The sequence below is a fragment of the Nicotiana tabacum genome, chromosome 23, assembly GCF_000715075.1.
Source record: "Nicotiana tabacum cultivar K326 chromosome 23, ASM71507v2, whole genome shotgun sequence".
Classification (NCBI taxonomy): domain Eukaryota; kingdom Viridiplantae; phylum Streptophyta; class Magnoliopsida; order Solanales; family Solanaceae; genus Nicotiana; species Nicotiana tabacum.
In genome coordinates, this window is record NC_134102.1 from 120115944 (window position 1) to 120139034 (window position 23091).

The window sequence follows — 23091 nt, forward strand, 5'->3', positions numbered from 1 at the left end:
ATTAGTTTTTCAAGCCGAAAAAGGGGAAAAGACACTTTTGAGGCCAAATCGGCCTAATTCAAGAGCCTAAGGGCCATTTTATTTTTTGAGTTCGAGAAATCGTCCTTACTCAACTAAAACCTAAGGGTCATTCTACTTCAAGTTCGAGAAAGTACTCACTAGATTTTAAAGACTACACTGGTCCGACTTCAGTCTAGTGGCCTAAAGTCCCAAACTTGTGAGCAAAATCTCCATAAGGCATGAAGGCATGAATGAAATAGAATTTTCACAAGGCAGAAAATAGAAAAAAGACAAGTCAAAGAGAAAAAAGATCTTTTATCTATACGAAAATATTTACAAGGACCGATCAGGGTCCCGCACAAAAAATCAAAAAAGAAAAAAGCCTAAGATTCCTAATTTTCCTCAGGGGTAACTTCTTCTCCATTGAGGTCCTCCCCATTCTCGGACTCGCTCTTGCTGCCATCATCATCATCATCATCGAAAGAGGCCAGTGCTTTAGCATCAGCTTCATGCTCTTTAGCCTTCATTATCTCATCGGTAAGATCGAAACCTCGAGCATGGATCTCCTTGAGGGTTTCCCTCCGAGATTGGCATTTGATGAGTTCAGCAATCCAATGTGCTCGATTTTGAGCGATCTTAGCTGCCTCTCTCGCTTAGATTTGAGCGGCTTCAGCATCGGCCCGAAAGACGGCAACGATCGCCTCTGCCTAGGACTTTGCCTTTTCGGCTTCAAATTTGGCCTTTGCAAGTTCGAAAGCAAATCGAGTCTCAAGCTCCTTTATTTTCTTTGCCTGAGTTGAGCTCTTCTCCTTCATGCATCGAAGCTGACTTTCGACCAATGACAATTGGGCTCGAGCAGCCTCTTTTTTCGTAGCAAAACGGTCTATTAGCCACCGTTCGGTCCATTAGCAAAGCGGTCCGCATCAGTGAGATTGAAATGTTAGCCACCATTCCCGAATTGAGCCCATGAGCTTTTAAGATTTTCATTACCTGTTCGATCAGGTCGGTCTGATTTTGGTGAGCCTTGGCCAACTCGGCTCGGAGGTCCTTGATCTCCTCTTCTTTTTACCCACTGAGAAGTTTAAGGGAATTTCTCTCCTCCGTGAGCCCTCAGAGGTCGGCCTCACATCGGCTCAGCTCTGCTCAGGACTTTGAAAACGCCTCATGATGGAGCGCCAAAGCCTATACGGAAAAAAGAAAGGAAGTTATACAATAAGAGAAGAAATAAACTAAGTATGATATCGATAAAGGGAGTTAAGATTCACCCGATTCAAGGCTTTTTGAGCCTCATCGAAGAGACTCGATGCTTCATTCAGGTCGGTAGCATCCTCGACCCCGATAAAGTAACCACGGAAGGGGTCCTCCCCTCTATGGACCCCGTCTACTTCGGGAGTCCTCAGAGCTTGGGCCTCCCGAATTGCCTCCTCGAAAAACGTAGGGAGAATTGGCGAGTCTCTAATATCTATTGCCCAAGTGAGCCACTTGGGGCGTTCTCCTCACTGCAAAGGGCCTCGGAGCCGGCCCCTTCAGACATACCCGCCTTTTGCTCATCTCGGCGGGAGGCATCTTCGATCTTCAATGACTTGGGGACTTTGTTCAAGTCCTTTTCCAAGACCCCCTCGGCATGAAATCTCCTCAACCACCACCGACTCAGCGTCCTTTGGGGCCTCAATGTTTTTCTTCACTCGGGCCACCAGTTCCGAGCCATCGTCTTCATCTTTTTCTTCTTCTTCCTCCCTTAGCCGTTGAATCACATCCGCAAGTAGGGCAACAGTATCTTTCTTTGGCTCACGAACCGGATTCTTCTTAGTCTTTGGATCCTCGGAGGTTGAGGTCTTTTTCCTCTTCTTATCCTTCGCCGGCTTCGGAACCGGGGTCGAAGTCTCCTCCTCACCAGACGGAGGCCTCATGACCGCATCCTTGCCCAGGCCTGTACACGAGAAAATTGAATAAGTAGAAGAGTGGCAGCTTAATCAAATCATCAAATACACAAAAAGTGGGCTTACCATGAGTCTTGGCCTCCCATCGGCCCTTTGCTAAATTGCGCCATGAGCGCTCGACGTATTTAGAGGTCGAGGCCAAGTTCTGAACCCAACTCTCGAGGTTAGGAATCGCACGGGGCATCCAAGCGACCGCTACATCATGGAAAAAGACATCAATGAGAAAATACAAAGGAACAAATAATGCATGGAAGCTAACAGTGAGACGGTACTTACGATTCATGTGAAGCAGCATCTTTTTGTTGTACCATTTTCGATATTTTTGCCATTTTTGTGTAAGTTTGAAGAAGAGGAAGATAATAGGACTTGACGTTTGAGAAAGAATTAACAACAAAACCTTAAGATTTGTAAAAGGGAAGAACTTAGGAGATGTAAAAACTTTGGATATTAGAAAGAAGTGAAAGTAAAGTTTAAATCAATGAGAAAAGGGTCTATTTATTGGATTCACATCGACGGTTCAAAGGCACTAGTGGCCGACCACCAACTGACACTCATTAATGACTTGGGGAACTGTACCGACAGGACGTTTCGGTCACTCTCGTCGCTTACGTCACGAGGATGACGTCATGACAGGTCGAGGTAGAAAATCGAAGGCTCAATTTGTTTTTTGTCATTTTACTCCAAAAAATGAGGGGACTATCTGTAAACGGTTAAAATCGGGATCATCCGATTTTACTATTTTACCGAGACCGGGAGGTTGCATCGAATGATGGCCTCGTAACGCAACAGACTAAACCACGAGGATAAGGTACCGAGTTCAGAATCGAGGTACCTGTCGAGATCGAGGCTAGTAGCGATCGAAGCCAAATGAGACAGACATCGAGCAAGATCGAAGATAACACAATAACAGAAAGGCGAGATATCCGTGACTGGTCGAGGATCATGGCGTAAATTTCGGAACGGATCAAATCAGAAACGATTAATTAGTTAATCATGAGATTTCCTTCTGTAATTAGAATTATACCATAAGTGAAATTCCTCTAATATTTAGGAGGGGGGGATTCTAATCATCTGTAAGACACATTGTTCACAGATATCAAAATATCAAAGAAATATAATTCTCTTTCTCGTTTATACTATTGTTCATCAACTTGTTATATTTTAATTGTTCTTGGCATCAACCAGTTCGAGGGTATCCAAACTCGAGGGCTGAGTTCCATTCTAACACTGGTTTGCTTTACTTTATAGTTCATTTATGTTATTAATCTTCATATTTATCAATTGGTATTAAGTAAAATCACGTATCCTTAGAACCATATTATAAGTTTAATTGTTATCAAATTTTACGGGTAAACAGTCATATAAAACAAAACAAAAGAGTAACTATTATCCTTCATTTTTCCATTTAGTTTAGCAAAATCCGAACGCATTTTAGTACCTTCCACCTATTGTGAAAAAAAATAAAAAAATAAGTACCCACTTCCAAGTTCGGTTCATGTGTTAGTTAAAAAATAAATAGGTAAAATTTAAGAAATTTTTTCAGAAACCTAGCAGCATTAAAAAGAACTTTCTAAAACAATATTTTTGTAAAATTTGAAAAATAATTTTCTAAAGCAATTAAAAAAAGGGAAAAACTGATATTTTTTTTACTAAAAATTAAAAAAATCGAAAATATTTTTTTCCAGTTTTTAGAAAAACATTGCTTCTAAAAACAACTGAAAAATAATTTCTAAAAACAATTTTTTTTTTGTAAAAACTAAAAAATAAAAACTAAAAAGCAATTTTCTAAAGTAATATTTTTGTAAAAACAGAAAAAACAAATATTTTCTTTTTTTCAGCTTTTAGTTTAAAAAAATTCAGTTTTTTCAGTTTTTAATTACTTTAAAAAATTATTTTTCAGTTTTGTTATCCAGTTTTTACAAAAACATTATTTTAAAAAATATTTTTCAGTTTGTTTTGAAGCAGATTTTTTTGTAAAAAATGAAAAAAAAAATATTTTCGTTTTTTTCAGTTTTTAGTAAAAAAAAAAATCAGTTTTTTTCAGTTTTTACAAAAAACAAATTGCTTTTATAAAATTATTTTTCGGGTATGGATAATGAGTATTTTTAATTAATTAGGAGATATTTAGAATTGGCCAATAAGACGATGACACGTGTCCCTCCGTTTAAATGAGGGGTATATTTAAACCCAAAGTATGACTGCAGGGGTATAGATAACCCAATAGTATAACGAGGGGTATTCTTAGACCATTTTCGAAAGTACAGGAGTATATTTGGACCATCTCCGTAGTTTTTTCATGCAGCTTTTGGATAAGTTATGCAAAAGGAGCTTGTGATAAAAGAAATTATGACACTATCAGCTTTGGACACCTAATAATGCACGACGAGATGCATATAAACAAGACATTAGAGGCAAACGTAACTATAAATTTCTTAAGTTAGAGGTAAGACCCATTTAGCTTCGGGTAATCTAAGACCTAAGTCCATTTTTCTCTTCCAAATATTAGTAACAAAGTACTATTGTATACTTCTTTTTAAAATTACTTTGCATTTTATACCCATCTATCCCACAATCAGAACATCTCCGAGTTCCAGCCCAAGTTTGCATTCGACGACTCAAATGCTAATATTGAAACTCTGGCAAAGGCTACGCCTGGTCCCTAAGGTCAGAAAATAGTAAAGAAAGCTAAAACATCATCAGAGAAATAGGGGGAAAAGAAAATACAGGATCATTCAGCAAGTAAAACCAGCTTTTTGTGCACAGAACTGATAACGCGAAACAAAGAAATAGAGAAAGGAGATAGAAAAAGAAACTAGGCTTATCACAATTACTTTTGTTATCAGATGTCAAAATTCCAAAACATAGCCACATGTTTCCATCGCAGCCATCGCGGCAAGCCACACAACACTGTATCACAATCTAAGCTAAAGCTAGTACCAAACTATTAACATGTTTGTCGAGATAAACAGAAGTAAATGAAAAAGCAGATCCCATATCACAGAGTTTGTCATAGTTTCTTTAAAGAAGCTATGACAATCTAGTCTCTCCTCCTTTTCTTCTTCTCTTCTTCCTTCTCAGATGCATTCTTCAGCTGAAAGAAAGAAAACAAAGAATCATTCCAATAGCCAAAACATAGAAACAAAAGAAAACAAAGAATCATTCCAATAGCCAAAACATAGAAACACCAGGCATTTCATCACGTAGGAATTTAATATAGTATAAGAACTGAAATATCTCCTTACCATGATGATCAGAATACGCACAAAGACAGCAACAAAGTCTGTAAATAGGGTCAATGCATGCTTAACGTAGTCCAAATCACCCAAGTGAGCCTTCTCAATAATCTCCTGGGTGTCAACAACAATGTAGCCCACAAACACCAAGAGCCCAAAATACAACTGCCATAAAACAAGTGTTAAGGGAATAAAATGTTAAGAGCAACTTATAAATAAAGGATGCTAAAAGGCAACACCGCAGCATGAAGGAAACAAAGCATATACCTCAAACTTGAAAAGGGCCATGGAACCACCAAAGATGGAGGACGCCAGTTGCAACCAACAGAGGAGGGAGACACCTGATGAAAGAAGGCCCCCAAGGTACAAGTACTCTCTGCGCCTTGCCACCATGGCAGCAGCTGAGAAGCAACCAAATACCACAGCACAACCTACAAAAGCCCCAATCACAATGCTGCAAAGGAAGAAAGTAAGAATCAGATGTGCCTCCCCAAGGATGTAAACCTTAAAGCTGTTAAAATCAGTTTTAAACTATATGACTTGCAGAATCTAGCTGTATATGCACTTAAAACAATACACAACCATACAGAATTACATAGGCTATGAAAAGAGTACAGTAATGAGAAAGGCAGTGGCAACAGTCACTTGGCACTTCTATGTCAATCAGTTAAACTCGAGGCTCAGGCAGCCACCAGCTGAACTAGGTTGGATGTACAGCCTTGAGACAGACGAGCTTTCATTTTATTCTCCCTTTGCTCCCCCCTCCCCCCTTAAAACACAAACAAATTAAGGGTAAAATATTCTAGTGCCTTTGCATTTAGAAGGGATAAACTCTCATCCTTAAATTTGCGTTACAAAAGAAGGAGCCAGGAGAGATGCATTCCAAACAAGCAGAAGTTGCAATTCAGATCAAGCATTGCAAATATAGAGACCTAAACTAACACCTTAGACCACACACAAAGAAATCCCACTTCCAAATCAGATGCTACTTCCAAATCAGATGCTAAAAACCCCAAATCGAGAAGAAACTCATAAAAGTTTAGGTTTAGCACAAGAAGACTCAAAACTAACACACTAGAAAACAGAAGCAATATTTTCAAACATGAAAAGGGACAATATTGAAGGACACACACCTTGGGTCGAAGTCAATGCCCGCTTTAATCAGAGGACCAATAGAAGCCCCTTCAAAGAGTGCAGCCGCCATCAGAAGTGCCACCCTTTTTTGCTGCTCACCAACAATAACAAAAGTATCAATTCAAATTCAATAATCAGCATAACCACAAAATTGCAGAAATAAAGAAGGCCATAACGAGGGACTGCTAAAGGACAGTAAAGCTAGTGATTACCTCTTGATAAGGAGAACTCAACAAAAGCCACACCATGCTTCCCATGCAAGCCAGTGTTGTGAGTAAGCCACCAATATTCCAAAGAATGTGAAGGTAAACCCCAGCAGCTGATGCTACTAAAGCACAGCATAGAGTAAGATAGACCTATACCCATGAAAGAAATCAAGACCAGGACAAGACACTTGTCATGATAAAACTCTATATATTAGAAAACACTGGAAAAGAATATGCGGTACCAAATTCTTCCACATTGATACAATTCAATGCAGAATTAGTGCTCTCTCTTAATTTGGCATGACTTCAATCTGATATTAATTATCTAAAGCGAGTCCTTTTTTTGCTTGATACATAGGTAAATGTACAAAAGCATAGCTCACTTGTTGATACATATATATACATTGATGCAATTCAATGTGTAATATTAGAGTTCTCTCTTAATTTGGCAGGACAACTTCAAAAAACTAATCAATCAAACACTGATTCACGAAGATACATAGGTACACGTCTAAAAGCTTTTGTTGATACGTAGATATACATTGACACAATAATTCAATGTAAAATTAGAGTTCTCTCTTAATTTAGCATGACAACTTCAAAAACTAATCAATCAAAACATCGATTCAAGACAATCTTCTGATATTAATAATGTTGATACATAGGTACACGTCTAAAAGTATAGCTCCTACGTTGATACGTAAATATACACTCTCTCAAAATTTGGCATGACAACTTCAAAAACTAATCAATCAAAATGCTGATCCACGAACAGTCTTCTGATGTTAATTGTTTTACAAGAGTTTTAATTGATACATAGGCACACATCTAACGTTAAAGCTCCTTTTAACCTATGTAATCTTATTCTTTTCACTTATGCCGGTGATCAACTGTTTTATGTTTAAAATCTTTACAATTAGTTACCAAAGCGTTTCTAGTAACATTTCAATATATTATCAAATTTTAGTAAATTAAAGAAATATTCAAATAAACCTTCAACGAATTAGTCATGATTTTCAATTTATTTTACTCTTCTTACCAGGCCAAGGACGCAAAGGTAATAATTAGGGCTTCCACAAATTTCTCATAAATTTCAATTCAGTTTGTGCTTCTTTCCACGTCACGAAAGCAAAAGTAAAAATTAGGGCAGTTCTCAACGAACTAACAAATAATTCAAACGTAACCGCAGGGCAAAAGAACTTGATTCTTCTCATCGAATAAGTTCAAATATTCATAAACCGTCAAAGCAGTGAAAAAAAGTAGAAACAAACACCAATAACAAAGACTGAAGTAGATAGTACCGTTAGAAATATCAAATCTCAATCGAAATTAAGAAAATTAACAGTATAAAAGAAAAGGAAAGGACCTGCTTGAGATGAGTTTGAACGAGAGGAGAGATCTGGCGGAAGTTTTTGAGAGAATCGTAACTCCAGCGGTTGCGCGACGCCGATTGCGAGTTGAAGAACGAGGTAAAACCTTCCATTGGGAAAATCTCAGGAGCGAGCAGAGAATATTTTTTTCAGAGTTCACGTGTAAACAGTGCTATACCGGAAATGCGAAGTCGTTGCCCGAAAGGCGTTGAAGATGTGTTTATATAGGTGAGAGTTTTCACGAATATTTCGTTGCTTCTAGAAGGAAAAGAGTAATATTTTATAACATTAAGTGTAAAGGGAATTATTGGGTCATTGGTTCCGGAAGGAACTAGAGAAAACCAAATTTATATTACTTATATGCTAAGTTACAAAATATCTAAGGACCAGAAGCTGGTACTTGGTAGAATTGACTGGGTGTCAACTACACGTTTCCACGCATTTCAGCCAATTGAAGCTTGCCATGTCATATATATTACATATTTTTACTCCTTTTCAGATTGCAAAAAGCGTGTTAAATCCTAGAAGGAAAATAAGTACTCCTGTTCCAGTTTAGGCGATCATATTTTATTTTTTGGTTCGTTCCAAAAAGAGTGATTCATTTTTAAATTTGATAATAATTTAGTTTAAACTTACAATTGTATCCTTAATGAGAAGTTTTTATAATCACATAAATACTCTGGCCCCTTTTTGACTTGTTTAGGATCACAAATTCCAAAAGTCTTCATTTTTTATTAAATTTCGTGCCCAATCAAACAGATTCACATAAATTAGAACGGTGGGAGTATAAAACATAAATACATAAACAAGCTTCCCCGAACCCTCAAAGAACAAAATGAGGAAAGAAACCCTGCCTTTTCGTGCAAATAAACTAAAGATCATTTGGTACGCAGACTAAATTATTCCAGGATTATAGTTCAGGAATTATAATTCCTCGTCTAATTTATCTCACGAAAAGTGAAATAAAATAACACCAAATTTTATGGGATAAGATGGGATATCCAAAATTAAACCTCGGACTAAATTTATACTTCCTCCGTTCACTTTTACTTGCATGTATACTAAAAATAAATTTTTATTTTTACTTGTCACTTTAAGCATATCAAGAAAATACAAAAAAAAAAATTCTGTTATACCCGCAGTATTTATTACTCATTTCAAATCATTTTTTCAAATCTAATAAAATATGCATCAATTAATATGGGTATCATGATAAATTATACACTTCATTTATTATTTTTTAAGGGGTGTAAATAGTTAAAACGTGTTAAGTAAAAATGAACATAAAAGTATTATTTTAGGTTGATGGTATAAATTAATACCACACCTTATCAACGAACCTAATGGTTCACACTTCACATTCTCACCTTAAACCTGTGAAACGCTTCCGAGCAAGCTCAATGAAAGTTCCACTTCAGTTTCCACAGTTCCATATTATTATTGCACACCAGGTCTAGGTAGTTGTCAAATGTTAATGCACAATGGCTTTAAGTTTCTATGAATGCTAGAATACAACAGTAAATATATATATGAATACACAACTAAATTCTAGATTTGCTGAAAGATTTACTTTCTTTAGTTAGCTATTTTTACATCACTACAGATTAAAGAAAGAAGAGAAGCTAGATGCACTTTGTGTTTACAATACTCCACATGTTTCAGAATTTTCTGGTAAGGGAAGTGTAGACACTGGGTCTTGGATCTCTTGGCTGAGCCCTTGACGATAAAGCCTATGCTTTCTCAAAGCTTCATGGCATGGAGAGAAGTACTCATGCCGGAGGGCTTCCTCTGCACTAATCCTCAATCTTGGATTCGCAGTTAAACACTTGTCCACAAGATCGATAAGTGAGTGTGGAATGATCTCTAGAAAACCTTGTTTTCGGGTGTTTCTTAAACACCAATCTCGTAATCTTACAGGCGACAGAGATTTTAGGTCAAATAAATCCTGTTTCATGGTAAAGAACTATTCAGAGCTATGAATGGAGCTTAATAAAAAAAGGACAGTGCAAGAAAAACTGGAACTATTAGTACCGCTGGAAATGAAGATTCTCGGTTGTGTAGTTTGGCCACTTCCCACAAATCTTCACTTCCTTTCAATTTGACGATTTCCTTTATGTTCCTGATAAATGAAATATAGATTGGTTAGCAAATTCTCTGAATCATTTATTACTGTTCAATGGCAGTGAATATAGACAAAGAATCTCACTGGTCAGGATCTCCTGCAAATGGTGTTCGGCCAATAATGAAATAGAGTAAGGTGACACCAGCTGACCAAATATCAAGTTTTGTACCTTGATGTACAGATCGGAATAGCACCTGCAAATGCAACGATCATGAGGCTGGAATAAGCAAAATATTATGATGATGATGATGATGATGATGATGATGAAATTCTTGATTATGTATGTAATTAATCTAAATTTTACTATGAAGGTGTAAATAAGATGACTCCCGACTATTTCAACTTAAATTTAGAGTATAGCATGAATGAGTATACGGGGACTGGCAAAGTTATAACAAGGTAAATGGATACACAAATAGCTAATTGCTAACCTCTGGAGCTCTGAAACCCTTAGTTCCAACACATGGTCCTTCTCGCTTGTGTTTCCCGTCCCCTGGCAACAATAGAAAATTAAACTCAATGCAGAAGCTCAGGCCCAGTAAAACATGAAACCACAGTGTAGACCAGATCTAGTTACCCAAAATAACAGACCTTTGCTTTTCAGCAAACCAGCACCACCAATGGCAATTCCAGATGAATGCAATGGCATTGGAGTTGGGTAAACATACTTCCTTTCTGCTTTTCCAGGAGTTGCAGCAACCCTTTTTCTCTTGGAAGTTGGACCATTCGTTTCTCCATGATTTGAACCTTGAAGTGCTTCTTGCACCAGGTTAATCAGCTCCTTCCTACCTTGAGATGGAAGGGGTTCTCTCAACCTTTCAGCTGATGGTGTCCTATTGCTTGTTGCATCCTTTGCTGAGGTTATCCCCGAACCATCAGCACCTTGACTTTTTTTAATACTCCTATATGCAATATCTGCGCTGATCTTTTCTTGGTCAGCCTTCCTTTTCAGGTTTTTGGGTCGTATTAGAGACTTAATGCCTTTTCCTGCTTCCTGTTTGATGCCTTCCTCAGGTTTTGCAATGTATTTTCTTTGTTTAATTGGAGGAAGAGACTTGGCAACGGGTATAGGACCATTATTAGAGCTTGTGGCGTGGCTCAACTTTGTCTTGTCTGTGAATTAGACATATACAGTTCTTAGTGAACTTTCAATGGTTGATCCACAAGAAAGGAGAAAATGATAAAGATTGAACACGAAGTATGCAACATTATTGGGAGTTAAAAAGTTAAAACAGCCTTAGGGTCTTCTCTTGTTTTATAGTGAGCTTGGGATAATGTTGAATTTCTTCCATCTTTTACCTTAACGAAGCTTTCTTTCTTCTGTTAAAGAGACTTAAAATCATAATTGGAAACACTAAAGCACAAGACATCTATCAAGCTAAGAACATTAATCAGCACAAAGAGGAAGTACCTGATGTTCCATATTTCTGGTGCAGATCCTATGCAACATATGGGAAAAAGAGTAATTAGATTGTCCATGGTCAACAACATAGCAGGTAGGAAAATTTCTACTAAGTTGAATACCCTACTTACCAGGGCAAGGTTAAAGTCAATGAGGTAACCTTTATTAGCCTTGGTAGAAAAAAGAAAGTTTCCAGGTTTAACATCTCTATGAACAATACCCTGCATGTAAGAAATTAGAAGTTAATTGTGTTTTCAGGAAAGCCATTCAGTTCATCTGCATCTTTTCTGATACTCTCACCTGTTTGTGTAAACCAGCAAGTGCCCTGAACATGCAATAGCCATACCACCGGAGCTGGGAAACATCTATATCTCTTTTCAAGACCTTAAGTTTGAAACATGACAGTAAACATGTTAAAAATAATGACTATATTGACATTTTAACTAGATAACTCAAAAGTAAAAGAGAATTGACCTCTGGTCTATCATGCTCGACATGCTCTAGAACAAGGCAATCAGAATTTCCATTCTTGAATGATCCTTCATACTTAATTACAAAGTTCTTTCCCCTGTCATAAAGCAAATTTCTTAGAAGAAATTTCGTAGTACAGATATACTTATAGATACAATATATAGGCATATATTCACGAGTATGTATCCATGGTTCCTTAAAACAATCTCCTATATCATTACCCAAAGCGCTCCAGCATCTTCAACTCATTAAGGACATGTTGTTTGTTAGCATTTGGGTGAGGACCTGCAAAGTCAGAATCAACATATCGAATTATTGATCACCCCCAAGGCAACATTAGGGAAATACATGGATTTGTATCAGAGAAACTCAATGCCAAAAGAGCAGAGATGCTCAATTTTACCATTTCTTTGATAATGAAACAACTTTTCAGCTTACAAACAATGCACAAGAGTTTAACCAATGCCACACTGATCTAGAGATTAAAACTTGCAAAATAAAGCAAATGAAGACAGAAGAATGCCTCAAATCTTTTGATGCATCTTCAACCTATACTTCAATATATTCTACCTTTGACCTTGCTCAGTAAAATAAAAGAATATCCAGCTACATCTTTCCACATACTTGTCACGAAAGTTAACAAGTCAGGTTCAACAATATGCAAGAATGTAACATCATTCAACTGCTAAAGGATCTCTAAGATAATCGTATTCAGATAGTACAGATCAAACAACAACAAACCCAGTGTAATCCATAGTACAGATCAAAGAAATTAAAATTTAGTATAATAAGCGCAACAGTTTGCACATCATACATTTAATTGCAAACTTCACTCCATCACTCTTTCTCCTTGCCCTGTACACTGTCCCATAACCACCTGCAAATACAGTCATCAGGATAGATTAAGCCATGAACTGATAAAAACATCGGAACAATCATGGTTGTAGATTGAAAGCCATTCACAGGTAAATACCTGAACCCTCTTCGTCCTCCACAGTATAGAACTCAAGGTTAGGCAATTGTTTTTGCTCTGATTGATTCTACAAAACAAGAACCTCAATGTTTTACATCATGATTTATAGCGGGAAACTTCGCCAAACACAAGTCAAATAAAATGCTGCTCAGGAGCTTACTTTTGTGGAGTTACATACGAAATTTTCCCCATTTTCATTTGGATTTCCATTCCTCTCTATAATACTCACACCCAAGTCATAGTTCTGTGTGTGCTTCAGTTTCATGGGGATTGACTTTGCATCTCTTCTGAGTTGCGCTTTGTCGAGAAGCAGACTGGCAGCATTGTGAATCTTCAGTGCCTTGGAAGACCTTTGCTCCCTGTGATCTAGTACATCCCGTTGAAAGGGTTTAGAATTAGGGGATGATTTTCCGAGCTGCTTCTGACCCGCAGATTGTGTGTGCACTAAGATGGCATGATTCTGTGGAGGCATATCTGTTTTTGCTGTTTCCATGTGGAGAAATGCTGTCGTGCATCCCATGGTAGCATTCTCTAAAGGAGTATCTTGAGGGGATTTGTCCGCCTTTGCTGGATGAATCTCAGTGCAGTTAATGTTTCTATTATTAACAGGATAAGAAGCGGGTTCTTCTTCGTTGCCTTCCACAAAATTTTCCATTTGAGTCATCTTTTCAAAACCTTGGACTGAAGTATCAGCTGCAGATAGCAGAATTTCCATTTCTTTGTCCACTTTTGTACAGGAATTTATGTCAGAGTTTATTTTGCTTTCTTTTGTATCAACCGTCTCAGCAGTTATACTGGTACATGTGGTTTCCAATGAACTAATGTGAAGTGGCTTTAGCTGAAGTACGGGATCTGTGATACTTTCAACTGCGGTTGATTTAGGGGCGTTGAACACGCTGTGACTAAGAATTTTAGATTTACAGATAGGTTTATGTACAAAATTTGTTTTACAACTGTTCTCTCTTTTGTTGTTGTTGTTCTTTCCTTTGTCTATCTCCTCTTCACATTCATATTCAACACATTTAAGTCTAGAACTTGATGGTCTGGCACTACCTTCAATTATCGAAGAAGTTCTGAACATCTCATAAACTCTATTGAAGTCGCAAGCCAATGACACTGGTATTCTTGTCAACTGATTCATGCCACAACTCAAACTGCCATTGGGGAGATATGCCTGTAACAGAAAGGAAGCATTTTATCTTTTGTCAGTCGTTTTTGAAGTTGTTTGCATGAGAATACTCTTAACCAGGACATACAGACCACCAACTGAACCCAGGCAAAGTTGAAGCATGGGAACTTCATGAAGAGCTGCAATTAGCCTCCAAATAATGTGTTGAGGTTTTATTTTTAAGATGTAATATTCTTAAAATGAGGGTGAATGGGAAATGGAGGGAAAATGAAATTTTGAGTAAAATTTTAAGTTTCCCCCTCTTAACAATGAGACATTGTCCCATATTGGAAGTGGAAGACATTTTTGGTGGGTATATATATAATTGCTCTTCTTGTAGCTCTTAAAGAGTTAAGAAGAAAGCAAGCCTCGCGCCGTCGTCGTCGTCGCTCGCTCGGCTCGGCTACGGATTCGGATTTGGTCAAATGATCGATTGATTGATTAATTTTTTGGACCAAATTTATTTGTTAATAGTAAATATTAACGTAAGATTATCCGTATTTGTAAACGGATATTTTCCAATCCGTGTATTGATAATTTGGCAGCCGGATAATGGTCTTCCCACCATGAAGTGCTTGCTCCACAAATATGTAATGCTTGATCCACCATGAAGGGTGGACGTTTGGTCTTGCACTCCTTCTTGGCTGCTATATATATGAGCAGCAAATGTTGAAGAAAAACTCAACTCAACATACAATTCGCTCAACAAATTGGCTATACATTGCACTCCTTCCTCTCAGAACTTCCATACGTTTTTCTGAGTATATACTCCTTCGTTCTGCATTGTTTTTTTTTAACTTCAAACAAAGCAACTGTAAGTGTGATTTGCTACCGAACTTTGTGTTCGCCGAAACACTGGGGTTTGAAGTACCGCTACACCAGTGTGTTATTCGTTCTATCCTGGGAGGAAATAATCCATTACCTTGGGTACTAGGAGGGGATTAAATTCCTTAAGGAAACACTGTGAATTCAGTGGGCTCGAATTTATTATTATTGTTTCATTACGTTAACTTATATTTTGCAGAATTAATATTTACAAATACAGCAATATTGACCGGGAATAACAATCTTAAGGAATTTAATATTTATTTCTGTACTTGTGTTATTCTTATTATTCTGCAAACTAAAACCTTTGTGGTTTGTGTACTCCCGTTTTGGAGAGTTAAGCCTTCGTGGCATTTTGTTGGATATTAAAATCTACGTGATTTTTACTCCAATTTGAAAACGTGTATTAAACGTTTGTTTGTGTCATTCTTTTCTGAAAAAGATGATGACTGAAAACGAAAACCAAGCTGTTCCGATGGCGACTGCCAACGCAACGACAAGCCGAACACCGGCGTTGGCACCGGCAGAAAAACCCGAAAAATTTTCCGGGATTGATTTCAAACGCTGGCAGCAGAAGATGTTCTTCTACTTAACTACGTTATGTCTACAGAAGTTCATCAAGGAAGATGTTCCTGATCTGCCGGATAAAACTCCAAATAATGAATGCTTTCTCGTGATTGAAGCGTGGAAGCATTCTGATTTTTTATGCAAGAATTATATTCTTAGCGGACTGGATGATAATCTGTATAATGTATACAGTAGCATGGAGACATCCAAAGAATTGTGGAATGCGCTTGAAAAGAAATATAAGACTGAAGATGCCGGGATGAAGAAATTCGTTGCCGCAAAATTTCTGGACTACAAAATGATAGATAGCAAGTCTGTTATTACTCAAGTCCAGGAATTGCAAGTGATTATTCATGATCTACTTGCTGAAGGTCTTGTAATCAACGAAGCATTCCAAGTAGCAGCAATGATTGAGAAGTTGCCTCCGTTGTGGAAGGACTTCAAAAATTATTTGAAACACAAACGAAAGGAAATGTCCCTTGAAGATCTCATTGTTCGGTTGAGAATCGAAGAGGACAATAAAGCTGCTGAAAGGAGAGGCCGTGGAAATTCAACAATAATGGGAGCAAATATTGTTGAAGCTAACAAAAAGAGGAAGAAGGCTTCTGGTCCGAAATACAACCCAAGCAAGAAGCGGTTCAGTGGAAACTGCTACAACTGTGGGAAAACCGGACACAAATCTACGGAGTGTCGTGCTCCGAAGAAAGACAAGAAAAGAGGTCAAGCAAACATGGTAGTAAACCATGATGATGTTGATAACTTGTATGCCATGCTCTCTGAATGTAACTTGGTGGGAAATCCTAAACTGTGGTGGTTTGATTCAGGAGCCACTCGCCATGTTTGTGCAGTTAGAGAGGCTTTTGCTACCTATGCTCTTGCTGAACCCGGAGAGACAGTTTATATGGGAAATGCTTCAACAGCAAAAGTTGAAGGATATGGGAAGGTATTTCTAAAAATGACTTCTGGCAAGGTCATGACTTTGAACAATGTCCTTCATGTTCCCGAAATGAGAAAGAATTTAGTCTCTACTGGACTTCTTGTTAAGCACGGTTTTAAGTGCGTTTTTGTATCCAACAAGGTTGTAATTAGTAAGAATGAAATATTTGTGGGAAAAGGTTACCTCACCGAGGGCCTTTTCAACCTAAATGTAATGGTTGTTGAAAATAATAATAATATTTCAGCTTCTTCTTACTTACTTGAGTCAAATGATTTATGGCATGTACGTTTGGGTCATGTCAATTATAAAACCTTGCGGAAAATGATTAACTTGGAAGTAATGCCCAAGTTTGAATGCGAAAAATCAAAATGTCAAACATGTGTGGAATCTAAGTATGTTAAATATCCTTATAAGTCAGTTGAAAGGAATTCAAATCCTTTAGACTTAATTCACACAGATATTTGTGACATGAAGTCAATACCATCTCGCGGTGGAAAGAAGTATTTCATAACTTTTATTGACGATGGTACTCGATATTGCTATGTTTACTTACTGAATAGTAAAGATGAAGCAATAGACGCATTCAGGCAATACAAAAATGAAGTTGAAACGCAACTTAACAAGAAAGTAAAAATGATAAGAAGTGATAGGGGTGGTGAATATGAATCTCCTTTTGAAGAAATATGTTTAGAATATGGAATTATTCATCAAACAACAGCCCCTTACACGCCCCAATCTAATGGGATTGCGGAAAGAAAGAATCGCACATTAAAGGAGATGATGAATGCGTTGTTGATAAGTTCTGGTTTGCCACAGAACTTGTGGGGGAAGCCATTCTTACGGCTAATCGAATATTAAATCGAGTGCCCCATAGCAAAACACAATCCATTCCTTATGAACAATGGAAAGGAAGGAAGCCCAACTTGAATTATTTTAAAGTGTGGGGGTGTTTGGCAAAAGTGCAAGTTCCTAAACCCAAAAGGGTAAAGATAGGACCGAAAACCGTTGATTGTGTTTTCATAGGATATGCGACAAATAGTAAAGCATATCGATTTCTGGTTCATAAATCAGAAAATCCCGACATTCATAATAATACGGTTATAGAATCAGATAATGCTGAGTTTTTTGAAAATATATATCCGTATAAAAAGGAATGTGAGTCGTTTGGTGAAGGATCTAAACGACCTCGGGAAGAAACAAAAGAAAGTACATGTAATCAGGAGAATCCAAGACGTAGTAAACGTCAAAGAACGTCTACTTCATTTGGACCAGATTTTGTGACTTTCTTATTGGAGAATGAGCCTCAAACATTTAAAGAAGCTATGACTTCTTCGGAATCATTGTTTTGGAAAGAGGCAGTCAATAGTGAAATACAATCCATATTGAACAACCATACATGGGAATTGGTTGATCTTCCTCCTGGAAATAAACCTTTGGGTTCTAAATGGATTTTTAAGAGAAAAATCAAAGATGATGGCACTATTGATAAATTCAAGGCAAGGCTCGTAGTCAAAGGGTATAGACAACGAGAAGGTCTAGACTACTTTGATACATACTCTCCAGTTACAAGAATTACGTCCATACGGATGTTAGTAGCATTAGCTGCAGTGTATGGTCTTGAAATTCATCAAATGGATGTTAAGACGGCCTTCTTAAATGGAGAGTTGGAGGAAGAAATTTACATGGAACAACCTGAAGGGTTTGTGGTTCCAGGTAAAGAAAAGAAGGTATGTAGACTTGTTAAGTCTCTTTACGGACTAAAACAAGCACCCAAACAATGGCATGCGAAATTTGACCAAACAATGTTGTCAAATGGTTTTAAGATAAATGAATGTGATAAATGCGTGTACATTAAAAATGTTCCAAATCACATAGTCATTGTTTGCCTATATGTGGATGATATGTTGATAATGAGTAATGATATTGCCAACATAAATGCTACTAAGTGTATGCTCAATAGCAAGTTTGATATGAAAGACTTGGGAGTTGCTGATTTAATTCTGGGAATTAAGATCAATAAGACTCCTCAAGGTCTGGCATTGTCACAATCTCATTATATTAAGACAGTACTTGAAAAATTCAAGCACTTGGGCTTTAAAGTTGCAAAGACTCCAATTGACGTGAATCTTGCATTAGCAAAGAACAAAGGCCAAAGCATATCACAATTAGATTATGCTCGTGTATTGGGATGCTTAATGTATATCATGAATTGTACACGACCAGACATAGCTTGTGCTATAAGTAAACTGAGTCGATATACGAGCAATCCAGGCCAATCTCATTGGATGGCAATGAAACGAGTTTTGGGATATTTAGAACATACCCAGAACTTTGAATTGCACTACAGTAATTTCCCTGCGGTGATTGAGGGATACTGTGATGCAAATTGGATCACCGGTTCAACTGATTCTAAGTCCACGAGTGGATATGTATTCACTATTGGTGGAGGAGCGGTATCTTGGAAGTCGTCCAAACAAACATGTATTGCCCGCTCTACAATGGAGGCTGAATTCATAGCCTTAGATAAAGCCGGTGAAGAAGCTGAATGGCTCCGGAATTTCTTGGAAGACATTCCATTTTGGCCCAAACCGTTGGCACCAATATGCATACATTGTGATAGTCAAGCGGCAATTGGAAGGGCTGGGAGCGTCATGTATAACGGTAAATCTCGTCATATACGACGAAGACATAAAACCGTTAGGCAATTACTCTCTAGAGGAATTATCACAATTGACTATGTAAAGTCAAGTGATAATGTGTCGGATCCACTTACAAAAGGCCTAACTAGAGAGGTAGTTGAGAAATCATCAAGGGAATGGGGCTATGGCCGAGAACAAGTCATTGTGGCGGTAACTCTACCTAGAAGACTGGAGATCCCAAGATCTAGGTTCAAAGAGATCAAACAAAGTCATTAATAACGGTTCAACATTGTCAAATAAAATTTTAGTCCATTCTCGTGATGAGACAATGTTCAGTACCAAGGATAAAGCATTAAGGCTTTTTAATGATTTCTAAATTTGATACGGGGTATATCAAATAGTGTATCTACAGGATGACACGTTTAGGAATCACCTATTTAAGTGTGAAGTGTGAGCCGCTTCAAGGAGAACTTTGTAAGGCCAGTTCTCTACGCACTTATGAAACCAGGCGGTGTTCATGGCTGAAACGAACACAACAATGAGAACCAAAGACGGTTAAGGGTTGATTGTGTGACTTATGGTTGTCTAGGTATACACCAAAGATCGACGGTTCAAAGATATCAAATCTACCGATTGACCGAGTATATCCGACATAAGTTTACTACGGAAAGTTCAAAGGGAAACCTACTTATCCAGATGCAATTAATCCTTGCTTGTAAATCACACAGTTTTTCATGCATACTTCCGTGATATAGCCATTCCCCATTCATGTGGGGGATTGTTGAGGTTTTATTTTTAAGATGTAATATTCTTAAAATGAGGGTGAATGGGAAATGGAGGGAAAATAAAATTTTGAGTAAAATTTTAAGTTTCCCCCTCTTAACAATGAGACATTGTCCCATATTAGAAGTGGAAGACATTTTTGGTGGGTATATATATAATTGCTCTTCTTGTAGCTCTTAAAGAGTTAAGAAGAAAGCAAGCCTCGCGCCATCGTCGTCGTCGCTCGCTCAGCTCGGCTTCGGCTACGGCTACGGCTTCGGATTCGGATTCGGATTCGGATTCGGATTTGGTCAAATGATCGATTGATTGATTAATTTTTTGGACCAAATTTATTTGTTAATAGTAAATATTAACGTAAGATTATCCGTATTTGTAAACGGATATTTTTCAATCCGTGTATTGATAATTTGGCAGCCGGATAATGATCTTCCCACCATGAAGTGCTTGCTCCACAAATATGAAGTGCTTGCTCCACAAATATGTAATGCTTGATCCACCATGAAGGGTGGACGTTTGGTCTTGCACTCCTTCTTGGCTGCTATATATATGAGTAGCAAATGTTGAAGAAAAACTCAACTCAACATACAATTCGCTCAACAAATTGGCTATACATTGCACTCCTTCCTCTCAGAACTTCCATACGTTTTTCTGAGTATATACTCCTTCGTTCTGCATTGTTTTTTTTTAACTTCAAACAAAGCAACTGTAAGTGTGATTTGCTACCGAACTTTGTGTTCGCCGAAACACTGGGGTTTGAAGTACCGCTACACCAGTGTGTTATTCGTTCTATCCTGGGAGGAAATAATCCATTACCTTGGGTACTAGGAGGGGATTAAATTCCTTAAGGAAACACTGTGAATTCAGTGGGCTCGAATTTATTATTATTGTTTCATTACGTTAACTTATATTTTGCAGAATTAATATTTACAAATACAGCAATATTGACCGGGAATAACATAATGCCCCAAAATGCAGAAAAACTCTCCTAACCCTACCGTCTAACTCAAAATTGCATGAGATCTAAAATAGGCCTTGATATCCCAAATGTAGAGTCTGCATTTGCATTGTATCAAAGCTAATCCTAAATTCCAAATCCGCTACACGCGAATTAATCAGACAAATCACTTTACTCCAAATCTAGACACTCCTAATTTTTTCACCAAATTCAAATTAGAAAACATTGACGTTTTTACAGCATATTAACAAGCTCATTAACATTTTTTTTAATAAGTAACATAGTTCTTATCTCATCCATGACTGATAATGCTAATTCTACAAAGGTTTGACTAAATATTAGCAAAAAGTACACCTTAGCTAACTAGACATGATCACATCTTCTCAAATTAAAATACGAAAAGCACCGAATTAGTTACCTGTCCACAAATCCTCCGAGTCATTGAAGGCAAATTCACCATCACTTGGCTTCCTTGCTCAACTGAAATAAACAAACAAAATACTCAAATTAGTTGTGATATTTCAATCAACAAAATTAAATTTTTATGGAATCAACAGGTTTTACCGTCAAAATTGTTGAAGCATCCTCTTTTAGTAACCACGTATGAATACTCAACCTCCGATCTAGCTCTCTTCCTTTTCCTATAGTAAGTCCTAAATACACACTCACTCTCTCGTCTCATCTGGAAACCTCGAAACTCCAGCTGAGGTACGTAAGCCGGAGACACATTCGCATTAGCGAAGAATTTCACGGTTGATACAAATCCTAATTGAGAAAAAGTGACGAAGTAATTGCTCGTCAAATGGAGAGGAGAATTAGGAATGAAACAGAGAAATTCGATGAATTCCGGGGAAGTAGAAAATAAGGTGCATTTGGATGAAAGCTCCGACGGCCGAGCTGGTCGTCCTGTTGATAATAGAAGAGCGAAAATATGCCATGCTTTTTGTAGGTCGGAAATATCAGTAGTGGTGGTGGCGGAGAATGAGGTTAGTTGAAATTCCATTGATTTTCAGATCTGAAGGTGGAGAAAAGCATGTGATTAATTTGCAGAGAAATGAGTGAAAAGAGTTCCAGAGATGAGTGAATTGGGGGTGGGTGGTGGGGAGTAGAGACAGAAAGAGAGGAGCGGGAAAATGATTTGCTGTAGGGTTTGATAATCCCGCCAATATATTTATCTCAAATTGAAACGATAAATTAAATATAAGTTAAATGCATTTCTTATCAGGCCTTTGTTATTGAACATGGGCTGGCCCTTTAATTAAGCTAATATATTTGTAGAAATGACACCAGATAGCCACTTTAAAGGGTTGCTATTTAAGAATTAGCCAGTGCATTCTTAATTTCAGTTTTTAAGTTCACATTTTCAGGACAAAAACGTCTTGAATTGTCCTGAAGTTAGGATTTTTAGTTTAAAATTTTAGGACAAAATAAATATTAGCTAATTTCTAAATAGCATCCCTGAGAATGACTATTTGTACACTTGCCCGAATGTATTTAAAACGTGAGCCCAACCTAATTAGTTTAAAAGATTAGAAATAGTATCCACTGGCCATTTTTCGGCTCTGTTTAAAAAAAATAGCCACCATTCTGGAGTTTCAAATTTTTTGAAACTCCAAGACAATAGTTTTTTCAATTGCAGGGGCTGAAAAGTGTTTATTTGTGAATTTTACCCAATAAATATGGTGAACCATTGTTCTTTTATATATTCATTTAAAGTCGAGTGAAAATCAATTCAGTTCTTAATTTATGAGTGGTTAACGAATTATATGTTTTTTCAATCATATTATCACATTTTTATTGTCTTAGCTTAAGGGACAAAAATTTTGATTGTTTTCCTGATCTTGTTTGTGTTTTATGAAGAACTTCTTAAACTGTGATGTTGAAGTTTTAATTCTGTTTAGCTCTCCACTTGAACATGGTATCGTCGTACTATAGTCTATGATTAACTCTTACATACAATACAAGCAAATTGTACTGCAGAAAAAGCTTGTAAACGAGATTTCATAACTATCAAATAACTAATTTCCGTGGAAAGTGCATAAAATTTAAGACATAATCGTTTACGTCAAACCCAGTGTTGAAACATTTCTTTTCCTTTTTCTTTTCAACGTGATGAACAAGGCAGTAAGTAAATTTCAATTGACAACAGGGACAGAATATCAGTGAAATTATTCTGTGACATAAAGGTTTGAATTGAAGTCTTTTGATCGCTGATATGTGCCTTCAGACCCATTTTTCCCTTGGCTGTATTCAAACTGCCAAAACTGACTTTTTTTGTATTGTGTATGTATTTCATTAGTTGATCTACTCTGGTTGTTTTGATGAAAATTTAACAATTGAGATCAAGGATATTTAATTACTCCAAT

The 23091-nt window shown here is 37.2% G+C and overlaps 2 protein-coding genes across 2 annotated transcripts; both read right to left on the minus strand.

The window, feature by feature from the left end:
• Nucleotides 1-4740: 4740 nt before the first annotated feature.
• LOC107787794 (bax inhibitor 1) lies at nucleotides 4741-8132 on the minus strand. Its single transcript, XM_016609399.2, has 6 exons — nucleotides 7880-8132; nucleotides 6520-6663; nucleotides 6307-6398; nucleotides 5441-5627; nucleotides 5183-5338; nucleotides 4741-5031 (listed from the first exon to the last, which is right to left on the minus strand). Exons 1-6 carry the CDS (start codon nucleotides 7994-7996, stop codon nucleotides 4978-4980), a joined length of 750 nt encoding a protein of 249 aa, XP_016464885.1. The 5' UTR covers nucleotides 7997-8132; the 3' UTR covers nucleotides 4741-4977.
• A 1252-nt stretch (nucleotides 8133-9384) lies between these two features.
• Nucleotides 9385-21866, minus strand: LOC107787793 (uncharacterized). The gene is made up of 15 exons (XM_016609398.2): nucleotides 21290-21866; nucleotides 21144-21205; nucleotides 13012-14025; nucleotides 12852-12918; nucleotides 12693-12755; nucleotides 12100-12163; nucleotides 11882-11975; nucleotides 11708-11791; nucleotides 11539-11628; nucleotides 11417-11444; nucleotides 10597-11118; nucleotides 10437-10498; nucleotides 10090-10199; nucleotides 9915-10002; nucleotides 9385-9828 (listed from the first exon to the last, which is right to left on the minus strand). Exons 1-15 carry the CDS (start codon nucleotides 21726-21728, stop codon nucleotides 9523-9525), a joined length of 3093 nt encoding a protein of 1030 aa, XP_016464884.1. The 5' UTR covers nucleotides 21729-21866; the 3' UTR covers nucleotides 9385-9522.
• Between the last annotated feature and the right edge of the window lie 1225 nt (nucleotides 21867-23091).